We start from the raw sequence: 14,517 nt of genomic DNA, 5'->3' as shown, positions 1-14,517 counted from the left end.
TGTAGGGAGAACAGTTGCATGCTGTAGGATTCTGGATAACACACCACAGATGAGTGTTTCTGTGCCTAGAATTACAGTAGCTATAATTCTGAAAGCCTAAGCATCAGTGTGTGTGCAAAGCAGATTATCCAAGCTACAAAGATTTTTGAAATAGTGCTGAAACTTCTAAACAATTTTTCATTTTAAAATATTTTTCAGGCGATGAGCTTCCCATAAGTGTTCGAATCTCTCATGATAAACAGGACAAGCTGCATAGCTGTTTGGAGCATCTTTTTGGTCAAGTATGAGATTATTTTTCTTGGCTTTGATACTAATGTCCATGTTTGAGCTAAGATGTCTTTAGCAAATACTTCTTTTTCTTTTTACTTTTGCTTTCCACTGTTTACTGGGATGGTATGTATTTACTCATTCTCCTTCAGTTTTCTGTAAATAGTTCAAAACTGCAAATTAAACAGGTCCTTAGATTTAGTCTATCATTCTTTAGCTTGTTGCTTTAACTAGAGTCATTAGGTAAGAAAGAATCCAAAGCTGCTTTTCTGTAGTCCATATTTTTAAAGAAAGAACTTCTAATTGTTCCTGTAAAAAACATCTTTCTCACAGAACCTTGATCCCAACAGGTCGATTCAATTGTCAACCTTCTGAAAGGACCAGCTGTGATGAGAGCCTTTGAGCAGACAAAATACTTTACACCAGGTCGAGGCCTCCAAGGTAATATTTAATTCTGTGAGAATCGAAAGGCATCTTGAAGGATGTATGGATATGGCTATCTGCTCCTTGAGCTGGATGTTAAAGAGCTGATTTTGCTTAACCTTCATGTATTCTGCAATAATTGATTGTTGAAATTCTTAAGTATATTCAGTGGTATAATAGATGTACCCACAAGATAGGACAAGTCAGAGATTTTATTCTTGATCTGCAGTATCTTCATGAACCCTACAAGGAGCACTTCAATGATTTGAAAGATAGACTAGGTTAAGCAATAAGTAATTCTGTTTTAAGTTTAATTTTCTGATTGAATTAATTTTGCCTCTAAAAGTTCCAGGGTCCTGCTTACTCCACGGAGGCAGGCACCTTCTAACTTACATACCCGGTTCAGAAAGAATCATGTTTGTGAATGCTGCTCTCTCTCTCTCCTTAGACCTGTCACCCTAGCTTTAACTAGAGTTAAATAAGTTGATGCCTCATTGAGCTGTGAAAACATTTAGGAAGAAATGATGTCTTACTGTGGCTTTCTCAGGAGGTTTAAGGAGAAAAATACTATTTTTGTCTTTGCTTAGAGTTTCAGCAGGAAATTGAACCGAAGCTTAACTGTCCAAAGAGGCTAAGACTCCACATCAAGCAAGACCCTTGGAACCTCCCCAGCAGTGTCAGGAGTCTTGCCCAGAATATCAGAAAATTTGTTGAAGGTTAGTAAGAACAACATGGCCATAAATAAACACTTCATTAACGACAGAGAGCCTGGGGAAGGGAAAGGAAGGGAGAGAATACAACTGCTTCATGTTGCTGCTAGGCAAGGTTTGCTGAACACCATGTAGTCTATAGGAAATGCCTGAATTTCAGGAGTTTTTGGTGGTTGTAGTAACAAGGTTAGTGGAGTATATCTCAGCTGTCTCACGCTCACTCTATTGCCTTCAGATACTGAAGAGAAAATTGTCTCTTCTGACGAAAACAAATGAACCCTATGTTGCATGTACTGTTATTTCAGTTGCTGCTGAAGTCTAGTTGGCTTGGTTGATTTGTCACAGAACTTCATGGGACTGATACACCAAAATGGGGTTTCCATGAAATTAAGCTCCCTTTTTCTACCGTCTTAAATAGAAAGAAGACTCTGTAGGGCAACTTTTGTCCTATATGTTGCTCTTATCTGTCATTGATCTGGAATCATTATCTCTCTAAAATCATATTCCCTCTTCTGCCATGAGGCCAAACCTCTTCCACTGGTTTTCACTTACGCCATCACTACTCCTCCTGTACCTCCCTCCCACCACTGTCTAAAAGTTACCTAGTATGCTGTTCCTCTTCACCACCAAATGACAACATGAGCTGGGGTTTTCTGCCCTCTTCCCTGGCTTCATAAGAAAGTAACTGGGATTTCCTCTCCAGAAAATCTTGCCTGTAGCTTCTGCTTTATTTCCTGTGCCATTTGATAAACAGAAATAATGAACAAAATTATTTCTGTAAAACTACTTGCACTAGGAGTCTACATGGGAACAAAAACTTGTCTCAGGACTAGCTTTAAATGATTTGTGTGTATGTTTAGCTTCTTTAATTTTGTTGGCTAATTTCCATGGTGTCCCATAAAGAAACTGCTAAATTTCAGATCACTTGAAAAGAACTTTTTGATAAGTTTTATTAAGATAAACCTCCAAAAAGCAACTGGCCAAACCAAACAAACTCCTCCTCCTCTGACTTTTGCTGTTTCTCATTTCAGATACAATCATATTTTCAGACCCTACGTTAGACAATTATAAAAACAATCACAAAAATATCTCCTACTTTTTGAATTAATCACAGCGGGTTGACTCTCCAGCACTAAGAATACCTCTTTTAGTTTAATGGTGGCTGTCACTGAGTGAAAAGTGAATAAATATTTTTGCATCCCTTTTTCTACAGGTCTGTCTTCAATGTAAACTGAATTATATTCACTTATTAATCATGGTTTCTTTCACAGTTCGGGAGGAATGGAAATACGTCTTTAACAGTCCTTCATTGCCCCCCCTTCTGAAGCCAAGCCTAGCAGACCATTTTCACATAACTTTTTTGCCCATAAATAGAATTAATAGACTTAACCCATTTCAACATTGGTCATACACCCTCAATATTGAGCTGAAGTTATTCAGATAAATTTGGTTTTAAATCTACCACAAAATTTGTGGGAGAGTTCAGCAAGGTCCAAATGACTTGCTGCCTCTCTATAATACAAAACTTCTCTTTTTACAATACTTCTGTAATGTAATGGTGATATTTATCAGAAGGAATCTTGATGTTTACTGAACAATAAAACTGTTGGCATTTTCTAGTATTTTAGAAATTAGGATTAAAAGAAAGATTTTCTCTGTTAAAATATTATAGTAATTAACTTTGTTGCAACTGTCGTACTTGTGAATTGTGTGTGGTTCAGAGAACTCAACAGTAAAAAGCCTTATTCTTGTGCTGTTGAAGAGCACACACTCTGCCTTACCTTCTCTGATCACTGTATCTCAGAAGTTGTCTGCCAATTTTAAATATTCTTGTCTCTCCCTTTCCATCCATGGCATTTGAACTTTTGTCAGTGATTTCCAACAACTGGCTTCCATGCCATCTTCTTAACCAAATACATGGGTTTCTGTGTAAAATTACCATCTTAGGTTGTTTTTTCACCATCAGTCTTTACATCATTCTATTCTCTTGTAGTTTTTTTTCTTTAATTTGATTCCTATTCCACCACCCCCCAAACTGGTATCACTAATACTTGTTCCTGAGAAGTACTCTGGAGAATCATGGTCCGCATCTTTGTCAGAATTTTGGTTTGCCCGTGGGACCAAGGAGTTGGTATGATGTAAAGGATACCTGAAAGCCTAGATTCTTGTGGCTTCCCTGGCACAAATAGCATGAAGGAGACATAGGAGAATGGAAGTGAATAATTACTTCTCAAGACTTACTTTCCAAGGCATGTCTGGACAGGTATATGTAATTCAGTGCTGAAAAGATTCTGGGCAGAAATGTGCCCCTCGGGCAGTTTTGGGAGACTGCTGTGATTTAGACAGGCTTAGGCCTGTATAAATTAAACTTGAGACACAACCAGCAGCTGGATCTAACTGAAATCAGATGAGCACAAAGCAGGGTTAAAAATGTTTTAGCAGCTACATTTTCCCTTCATATCTTCATTTCTTGTTTTCTCCTTTCCAATCTTGCCATTATGCAGTGTTCACAAATGGTCAGGATACCTAGAAGAACTGCTAGTACTGCCCTGAGCTATTTCTGGCTCAAAACCTAACACATAGTACAGCGATTTACCTCCCTGTTTCCCCTCTTATTTGCCTGATTCAGAAAAAAAACAAAAGATGTCCTCTAATTTGACTGCTTAGTTGGGCTTATGAGAAAAAGTTGAACAAAGTCTTGGGATTTTAGAAGAATCTTCATGTTTGTTTGTAAGTAAAAGGCAATATTTTAATAATTGAGGAAAGCAGATATATTTGTCTCTTCTAGCAGGTTCTAGAGGAAGTAGTCAAAAGATACCATAGATATAACTTTGTTCACTGTGGGGAAAAAATTGTTGTAATTAAAATCTCCATTTGTTATAAACATACTTAACCATTATTGATGAATGCTAAAATAAGGATGCATCTCCTTATTGAAAACTGACTCATTTTTATTTTCTTAAAAATATCACAGGCTATTGTAATTTTTTACTCATTGTTCTGTTGCATCGTAGAACGTGTTGTATTAGATTAAACTGATTAGTGCTTTAAAGCAGAAGGAGACATGGGAGCCCCACAAAAATGAGTCCTAGATCTTAGGATGCTTTTATTTGCTTGGTTTAATATGTATGAAGAAATGGGGAAACTCAGAATGCCTTGAAGATGATCATTCTGGTCTGTCAGTTTTCTTTTCTTTAGTATTGGAATTGGGGGAACAGTTTTATAAAAAAAATCTATGAAGGTTTCCACAGATTAAAAAAAAAAAAGAAAACAACCAAACTTTCCTTGACTGTAAATTTAAAACATATGTGGAGATTGCTTTTGTCTCATTTCATTTGTCTACCATATCATTAGAGAAAGAAAAGTTTTCTATGGTTACAGTATAAGGTAGCCCTGGAAGTCTAATCAAGTTGATTGATAGAATTGAAGAGTTTTCTGAAATAGTATGCAGATTCTAGGAGGATTTATCTGGAACTAAGAAACTTAAGAAAAGATGACAGTCACTTCTTGGAGTGAGTGGGCCTACTAAATTGTTAAACCAGTAGAGATAAAGATAAGTTATTTGCACAGGCAGATGTTTGAAGATGGAGTGCTTGATTTTGGTGCAGGAAAGAGCAGTAGTCAGGGCAGGAATTCAACAGTAACTGAATAGAGAAAGAATAACGTAGGTACAGGATTTTGGATGTATGTGAGAGATGTAACATGAGAATTGGAAAGCAGAAGAGGAGAAGCTGAGGGATGACTTCTGTAGGAACCAGGAAAATCAACGTGATGGATGGAAAGAAAGGGACCCTTCAGAAGGAAAGTAAAGCCAAAACTGGCCACCGTAATAATGGAAAGATATAAAGATAACAAAGAGGTGGAGAAATTTCTGTAGTTGCTTTTTCCCAAAGTAAAAAAAAAAAAGATAAGATTTTTGGTCAAAAGAAGACATGTTTTAGAGCAAGTCAGATTTCTAGTCAGCTAGTCACATAACTGCATGAGGAAGTGCAGTTGTTTTGCTAGCATAATAATTTTAAGTTTAAATGGGAAATACTATGCAGTTGAGAAAGTTCTCATCTATTTTAATTTAAAATAGGAGTGAGGAGTGAAGGAGCCTTTCAGTCATTAAAGGGCTACAAAATGTCTTTCAACTTAACTTGTAAAACATGCAGTGCAAATCTCAGTCTTATTTCAAAAATATTTTCAGATGTGAGAAACAACATAGAACTAAAATCTAGCCTTTTACTGGCAAAGATCAGAAGAGCAGAATAAGATAATTAAAAAAAAAAAGTACAAAAGAATGTTTAAGAATAAAAGAGGTTGAAGGCATCTTGCATTACATATCATATAATCTGAAGAGAAATTGCTAGGGAGTTACTCCTTTCCATATGCCATGTAGCCAGAAGGGGTGAAAACTTCCATAGCATTTGGAATTTGTTGAAAAGCAAATGGTTGATATCTAAGGTTCGCTTCTAACCCCAGGTAAGTCTCTAGTTATACAAATAACCTAAAAATACTCTCTTGCCTGTGGGTATATTTTGAAAGGGAGAAGACTTATAGCAATGATAAAGGAGAGTTGCAGTGTCCTGTAATTTTCCCATAAGCAGGAAATCATTATTTATAGTTACCTCAAATGCTTTTGTATTCAGACATCCAACAAATCTCATCTAAACGAAGCTGCAAGTAATAGCCTCAATACATCTAAATTCTTCAGGTAAAAGCTGTATTTCCCTATATTGTATTTTCAGTTACTAAGCTATGTTCAGACTCCAAGATGCCAAGTTATTAATCTCTTAAGTTTTTTTCAAAAGACAGAAGGCTAAGGCAAAGACCTATCACCAGGCAATTTTCAAGAATAAGCAGTAATTTTGAGTGTTTTGGTGCTTGTATTTGAGATCCTGTGATTACGCATTTCAGAAGCATAGGCACTGCCAGTTCTTTTCTCAATATGCGTACGGCATGGATGAAGATCAGGCTTGAAAGGTTTTCTTTTTTTTAAGCATAGTCCCCTTTGGGGAAGGTTCTGGCTTTTCATAGATCTGTTCAAGCACACACAGAATCCAGACTATGCTGTTGATAGAGTCGACTCTAATATCAGTTCCGTCGTCATGAGTTGTATTCAAATTGCAAATGATTCAAACTTCAAACCTATTAGGTTAGTTTTAGTAGGGGGTAACATATTCCCAAATTGTCCTGTTGTCCATGAACCCCATAGCAGCTCTGCTGGCCCACTGAGCAGGACTTGGAATAGGACTGCACAGAAAATTGGATGCATGAAAGAAAGGTTGCAAAGATGCTAAAGCATGTGTTGTAGCGAGGTGTTCCTACAGGCAGGCAGTTACTGTAGGACAAATGATGTGCTGGAAGTTTGACACTCTCTAAGGTTATGGCAGCTTTTTAGCGTGCCTGTTCCTTGCAGTGGTGGTGAACATGTTTAAATTTGTGCTCTGGTACGTGGTAGAGGAGAGGAATCACTTCCTTCAGCCTGCAAACTTTGAGGAGACCTTCTCCTTCAAAAAAACCCCCCAATGTAAAGAGATATAAACTCAAGGTTTTGTCAGTCTAAATTCAGAGGTTTTTTTAAATCTGTACTTTTTTACTTCATAGATTGTTAAGTGAAAAGAAATGTTCGAAGCAAAATAAAATCTTGAAGGTTGAGAATAAAGTGAAAATGCTGTTGTGTTTTTCCTGGATGCTTTGGTATACATTAAAATGAGGATAATGATGAGATTTTCAGGTATGGAACAAGAGAGGGAAAAGAAAAAAGAAAGAATTGGGGTAGTGTGGGAATCAGTGAAAACTGGTCTTGGTTTTCCAAGTTTTAAGACTGGAATTCTTCATATGTGGACTTGCACTGGCCAGCTAGTACACATGTACTCTGAGATAGCAGCTGCCTCTTCGTGTGTCTTTCACAATGTTGGTGCTTTTGATTATTATCGATTTTATCAAGTCCTATGTAAAACTAAGTGAAGTTGAGATTCATTACTGTTTTGTAGTTATCAGTCAGGATTGCCTTCACAAGAAGTTGGAATTAAGCTGTGTAAAATGAGAAACTGCAAATGCATTATTATGTTGGTGAAAAGACTTTTAACTATGATCTCAATGTATTTTCTTTTTTCTTTAAGAGGTGAAGGCACGAATACTCTTGGCACTTCTTGAGTATACAGGTAATTTTCCTTGTTTTGGGAGTAGGGGAAGTGAATGTGGATGGTTTGAGATTTTTTTTTGCTTTTGTACACAATACTGTGTTTAGAGAAAGGAGAAAAATCTCAGATATGATAACTTGATAATCAACAACTTTACCCCTGTGTTTACAGTGAGGATTCCTGAAGAACGCAACAATTCCAAAGACATTTCTAACAAACGCGGCACATTCTTTTTTTTTAGTACAAAATACCTTCTTTGGTCATTTACTTTGGATCTGGGCAGATGAAGTGACTACTAAATCACTGAGCTTGTGCACAGTACTTCCACTGTCTGTCTTCTTTTGTGCTTTTTCCTATTTGCTATCTTTTTTCTTTTCTCTCTGTTCGCATCTATTTCCAGATGTACCTTACTATTCTAACCCATACCTTTCCTTTTATCTTTTTTTAGAGAATACCTTTTTTTAAGTCCCTCCTTTTTGGAAGGGGTCTGATTATGCTGTGTATTATTCTACCATCACCCCATGCATCATACAGCTTCAAATACACAAAACAGGCATGTGTGTCTGTGAAGTAAATGTCAGTAAATCAGTATTTAGAAAATAATACTTGTGGTAGAAGACTCTCTACAGTTTGTAGGTGCATAAGTGTTCAAGTAAGCAGTCACATTTGACTGTAAAAACTAATTATTTTAACTATCTTGCAGCACTATATGAATCCAGTATCGTTTCATGATTTTGTTATGACACAGAACAGCAGTTTTATAAAGGGGAATATAACATTTCTTTGTTGTCAGATTTCTTCCAAATATTATAAGAAGCTTTCAGTAATTTCTCAGGTATTATAAAATTAGAAGTGGCCTGAGAAAATACCCCAGACTTGATTTTTTTAAAGCAGTTTTCCCTAGTTACATGGTTTCGTAAGTTCATAAATTCTATAGTTTATTTTGTATAAAAATCTTTTTGTAAAAAGAGCCCAAAGTGCTCTTGTATGCTGTATCTGATGTTCAAGTAGTATTAAATGAGCTTTGGAAATGAGGTGTTGGAGACACAGGAGGGCTGCTTCTGAAGCAGACCATACAGAGGAAGGCACTGAAAGTCAGCTGCTGTTAGACAAACAGAGATAAAATTGAGCAAAGCGAGGAGAGAGAATGTGTGTTGAGCTCAAATCCCTGCCTGCTGCTGTGACATTGGAAAGTCTTTGACCATGGAGAAGCCGATGGGATTTTTTGAAGCTGGAGATGGGTGGAGTTTTAAAGATGAAAATTCTGTCTGTACTGGATTGTGCACAACTTGAGAGATGGAGAGGAGGAGAGAGGTTAATTTTAATAATCAAAACAAAAAGGAATGAGTCACAGTGCAGAAGCAGTAGTGATTAGACCATCTATGGTAAACATTCGTGAAGTCCTGAGAGGCTGGCAGATGGAATCAAAATGATAGTAAAAGAGTGGCCACTATTATCAATACTCAAGGAAAAGATTGAAGAAGATCTCAGAAGGAAAACAGACAGAACAGAGTTACTTTGAGAAATACTTGGAGTCTAAGAAAAGCATATTTTCAAAATCATTATTAATTTTGTGAGTACCGAATTATTTCTGCTGACTTATCCAGTCATCTCTAGTCTTGCCAGCTCCATAGAGAACGTGGAAAAGGAGCTAAGCCTCTTAGAGGCAGAGGAATCTAAAAGTGAGGACAAAGATTCTAGGCTTTGGAAAAGACCTTGAAATCACCTAATCTTCTTCTCTTGCTCTAACAAAGATTAAGTCTACCTGTACCATTTGTGATTGATGTTTGCCTAACAGCTCATAATGATAAAAATACTTGAAGACCTTCAGAAAAGAGAAAGAAGGAAGCACTGAATATTTATCACCACAATTTTGTGCTTTATTGAGAACATGTTTCCCTTTCTAACTCTTTTGACCTTTAGCTAATCTAATGCCTGTGCCCTCCAGAATAAATTGGTAGGTTAGCTAGTCCCTAATTTAAATCAGCTGCTAACGATTCCTTAGACTTCTACCTAGGGACCTGTCCTGGACTTTCCTGACACCATCTGTGCTGCTTCCTGGATATGTGATGCTGCTCTGTGCTCCTTTTCTAGATTCTATTTTCATATATATATATGGTATTTGGATAGATCATGTTCTGTTAGCGACACTCCTATATGCCCTATCTGCACTTTACAGCAGGCAGTCTTCATCTGCCCTACCCAGCTGGTAGCTGTGGAGTTGACCAGATGATGCAGTCATATTAAGAGCTTCTGACTATCCTTGCTTTGTCTGGAAAGTAAATGTTTTTGTGCCCAGCTGGTTCTCACATTGCAGCAGAGAGATCTGACTTACATCCGTTACCCTGTAACATCAAAAGTACATAGAATTGATGGCATGTCCATTAAAATCTATAACATAAACATGCATTGTTTATGAAGAGCTACTTTTAAGTTCCAGATTTTAAGTAAATTTCGCTATAATTTTAGAATTATAAAATAATCTTTTAACGGGGAAAATGGCAGTTTTGGTCATGGAGTGCTATTTACATGGTAATAACATTAGGCTCTAAACTTGTAATGTACTTTACATTAAAATGATTTGGGTTTTAGTGAAAGAAGAAAAATTCCAGCATAGATCCTTTGCTGCTAATGAATCTCCTGTTCTGTTTTTGCTTTTCTTCTTTTGGCTTTTACCCATCACAGATAGTGAGATACAACTGAGACGAGACATGGTCTTCTCTCAGAGCCTAGTGGCCACCGTCTGCGCTTTTTCAGAGCAACTAATGGTGGCCTTAAATCAGATGTTTGACAACAACAAAGAATATGAGATGGAGACACTGGAGGCCAGCAGAAGGTGGTTGGAACAGATAGCCAGTGCGGGTCTTCTGCTTCATTTCCAGTCCCTGCTCTCACCTAACCTGGTAAGACTCCTCATGTGGCATGCTCGGTCACAGCCTGCGTTTGTTCCCCGAACCAGGGGCGCAGTTAAACAGTCTAAGTTATAAATATGATTTTCTGTGTCCTTTGCTTAGCTTGTTACTTAATTAGCTGCTATTTGGAAAAATTACGATTTAGATAATTACAGATAGGGGAAATGTTTGTTTGTGATATGGGAAATATGTTTCCAACAAAGACAGTATTATGTTTGTTTTGAGTTAGCAGATAGCAAGTTTACCCTTGACTCCCCACCGCTATCGTAGCTGTTCCCTAGAAGTGAATGTAGTATTAGGTGATAACCAGAACTTCACTTTGCAATAAGCAGCAACGCAAGATAAATAAAATACCTGGTTTGGATGATTTTATCATCCTCTCCCCCAATAAACAATAGGTGTGTAGTAGTTGAAGGACTAGACATGCTAGTCCGTTTTGCCTCTGTCATAGGGCAAATCCTTGTAGCCTGTCAGGGTAATTGGAAATCTGCTGTTTCTTCACAAGGCTTGGCAAAGAGCCATGGCTTCAGAAGGAATTAAGAAAAGGACATGGCTTTGTAGTCCTCTAATCCCCAGTTACCCGAAGTGCTTCTTCCGCTATTTAAGCTGCTTCTCACACTAGACTGGGTCCTACTAACCTGAAGAACTGTGAAGCAGTCTGTGCGGTCTGCTCCATGGCAGTCTTTTCAACCTCTGGATGTGCTCACTGAAAATAACTGATTTGGTACATCCTACTGTGTAAAAGTCCACGCAAATAGCAGACACTGTTCCTGGCATCAAATGTCGTCTTTCCTTGCCTTGTCTACCTCAGCAGCAAATTGCTGACAAGTTGACCTGAAAAGCTCTAGAAGCAGAAGAGATCAATAAAAATAAAGGTATTTCTAAATCATAAAGTATTAGTCTGTGGTATTGTTGGAGAGCATTGACTTGAGCTAGTGTGACCAACTACCTCACAGGTAGCTGAAGTACCTATGTGGGCTTGCATGGGACAGGGTATGTCAGGACGAGGTGTGCAGCTTAAAAACAGATAAAGTCAGTGCCTGAGAGAAACACATGAGGAGTATGCAAAGAAAGCACGGTCAGGGGAGCTGGGCATCATGTCTTGAGACTTGGGTACTTCTTAGCACCGTGCAGCACCATCATGTCCTGGTGCTGCAGTCCTCAGAGATCACGAGTAAATTCAGTTGATACCTGTCTTATGTTTTTCCATGTGCTTAGTTGTCATGTTGCCATAAAATAACTGTCTTTACAGCACTGAATACTTCCGTTTTTTCTTTCAAGATTGTAGAGATTTACTTTGTAGAGAAAATGCATGCTACTTAGCTATTTTCATGCAATCAGATACCAGCAGTGTGCATTGTCAAATTGAAAATAAAATTAAATTTAGTCTCTTCTAACTGTTCTTAACCAAGGGAAAAGTATTTAAAGGCAACCTTCTCAGCACTATTTTTCTTACAAATGATCCGTGTTATTTTAAACAAGGGTATTTGAAGGAAATTACACTCATTATGGCTGGATTCAGTAAAGAATGAGCAGTTGTGCAAAGATTTCCCATGTCACTGAATGGTGTTCAGACTCTTCTGCTGATAAAACTGCTCTATCCTTAGAGACTTCATAAACTGAACCAGGAGACAAAATATTTCTAGCAGCTTCCCCCCCCCCCCATAAATACAAGGAGGTATGCTACTTCACTTATAGATCAGGTAAAATCATGGGGGTTTGTTTTTCCTTTCTATAATTCAGTAAGCTGTAATTTATTCTCATTTTATAGGCAGCTAGTTTATTATTCTTTGCTTTCCTACTGTTTCAGTTCTTAGAGGAGGAAAAATGCATGCCTCAGATTTCCATTTGGCTCTTGCAAACTTGAGGTGCTAGGGGAGGGTTGTATGAAGAATAGAATTACTTTAAGTGATTATTGATTTCTGCTGTAATTGCTCTGCATATTTAGCTCAAGATAACCATACTTGTAGACAGCTATTTTCCTTTTTAAAGGTTCAGTAAAGTGTCCTGAGAAGTTAGTAATTTAATTCCTGAAGCTTTTTTGGTAAATAAGTCTGGATCTCTTTAGCTCAGGTGTACACAGAGTGAACCATAGGTGCAAATCAGAATATTGGCATAGCTACATACTTGCATCTAGAGTTTTGTCAGTGAAGGTGCAAATCACCCTGAGCTGTACTTGTTCTGAGCTACTAGTTCAATTATTGGTGCTTAGAGTGGACATGATGAACTTTCATCTGGTGTTTATAAATGAAATGCTGAAGTTATGACATTTTTAAAAGAAAATTGTGAAAAATAAGAATTTGCTTTTCACATTTCCCCTCTGCTAGATCTGGTGTCAGGACAAGCTGTTGAGGTCTGGTATCTTACATCAAAATAATTACAGCATTGTTTGATTAAAAACCATGAGAAGTAATGGTAGCTATAAATTACCTATTAATTTACTATGTAAAATGGTAATATTCATTTTAATAATTTTAGACTAGTAATAAAAGGGAAAGTGCCAATAGAAAAAAAGATATTTACATTATCTAGGAGTTAATTAGGTTATACACTGCAGCAGTGAAATGTTGTGCAACATTCTGTAGTTACTGTTATGTCCTGCTCTCATATTATTTCTGGTAGGGAAAACATCTGGCTGAAATGACCATTTGACTTTTTCTTTTGCCTTTTTTAGGCTGATGAGCAAGCCATGCTAGAAGATACATTGGTTGCACTGTTTGACTTGGAAAAAGTTACTTTTTACTTCAGACAATCAGAGCCAGAACCACTAGTTGCGAGTGAGTAATTATAATTAATATCTGGGCTTTACTGTGCAGAAACATTTTCTCTGTTTGTAACATTTTTCTCCTAGAACATTACCTCCCACAGGGAATATTATATAACTTGGGATTATGGAGAATTAGTAGATCTGGAGCTCTCATAATATTCCTAGATTTCCTGAAATACAGCTAACATCAGTGACAATGCAGAATCGTTATCATCTGGTAATGTCAGTAACGTTGGGGGCAAAAGTGTTTGCCTAACCGAATTTTCCATTGGGAGTATGTGACTGCATCAGGAAAGTCCCTGGAAGATCTAGTTGTCATTGAAGGGTCATGTAAAATAAGCTTAAAGGTCTTAATAGGGAAATGCAATTGAAATGAGATGGAGAAGCATAAAAACCATTTCATTTTATTGTCTCAAAGACAAAGTAGGTCTTGCAAGAGTTCCTTGAAAGGAGATGGCAAACACTGTTAGGAGAGCTTTAGATTGTGCCAGAAACTTCCTCTGAGACCTGCTGGTGCAGATGATCAGGGTCCTGAGCCCTTCCTCGCAATACTCACCCAACTCGCAGCAAGGGACTGTCTTCGCAGTCTGCTGTTCATACCCTTCACTCATTTTCAGCTACTCCTTTATTAATATGTTTTCAGCCAGTAGAGATTTTCCTGCAGTGAACTTCTAGTGAGCAAAAAGCCCTCATATTTTCCTAAGTCTCATAACTCCCCTGGGAAGGGAGGAAAGTATGTCTGCTTCACATCAAGCTTTTCTTAAACAATTCCCTTGCCGGATTGAGACCACACATGAGAGAACTTCTGCAATAACCCAAACCAGAAGACACAAAGCTCCTCCACAAAGCTGCCCGTGCTCCAAAGAGTTCAGTAGTGCAGGGCTGGTACTCAGGTAGGAATTAGCCTATATAAGACCATATTTATTTCTATATAATTCAAGTAAGGACCCTGTTCATAGTGTTCGTTTTAAAAAGAAGACCTGCTAAGCCAGGTAACAACATGAAACCGGAGTTACAGGAGGGCTTCCCGATAGGGAACCCTATGCCTGTGTCATGAACTGTTCATATTGTATCTTCCAACTGAGGCATATGCGCTAAACCAGAGATAAATGGAATGTCCGTGTGTTCTAGGATTGCAGTAAACTCTGTATTTCCTTTTGGTTTAAGAGCTGTCACTACAGTCAGGATGACTGTGGTTACAGAAGACGAGGAACTGGCAAATTTGGGTTTTCCATTTATGATCCTGCATAGTCAATAGAAGAAAAAAAGTCTTTTTCTTATTACCAAAAACAGTGAAAACTGTTTCTTTG

General features: G+C 37.6%; 1 protein-coding gene across 2 annotated transcripts in view; it reads left to right on the top strand.

The window, feature by feature from the left end:
* PREX2 (phosphatidylinositol-3,4,5-trisphosphate dependent Rac exchange factor 2) overlaps window positions 1–14,517 on the top strand; it is a 188,498-nt gene that overhangs the window by 127,983 nt on the left and 45,998 nt on the right. For both annotated transcript variants that reach the window (XM_075743930.1, XM_075743931.1), the window contains 6 exons: window positions 199–281; window positions 618–708; window positions 1,278–1,406; window positions 7,508–7,549; window positions 10,214–10,431; window positions 13,115–13,217. In XM_075743930.1, the coding sequence (XP_075600045.1) occupies window positions 199–281; window positions 618–708; window positions 1,278–1,406; window positions 7,508–7,549; window positions 10,214–10,431; window positions 13,115–13,217 (666 nt within the window). The remainder of the gene's footprint in view (window positions 1–198; window positions 282–617; window positions 709–1,277; window positions 1,407–7,507; window positions 7,550–10,213; window positions 10,432–13,114; window positions 13,218–14,517) is intronic.

This window comes from Balearica regulorum, chromosome 2, assembly GCF_011004875.1.
Source record: "Balearica regulorum gibbericeps isolate bBalReg1 chromosome 2, bBalReg1.pri, whole genome shotgun sequence".
In the NCBI taxonomy this organism is placed as follows: domain Eukaryota; kingdom Metazoa; phylum Chordata; class Aves; order Gruiformes; family Gruidae; genus Balearica; species Balearica regulorum.
The sequence above is the reverse complement of the archived record's forward strand: the minus strand, read 5'-3'. Positions and strand labels throughout refer to the sequence as shown.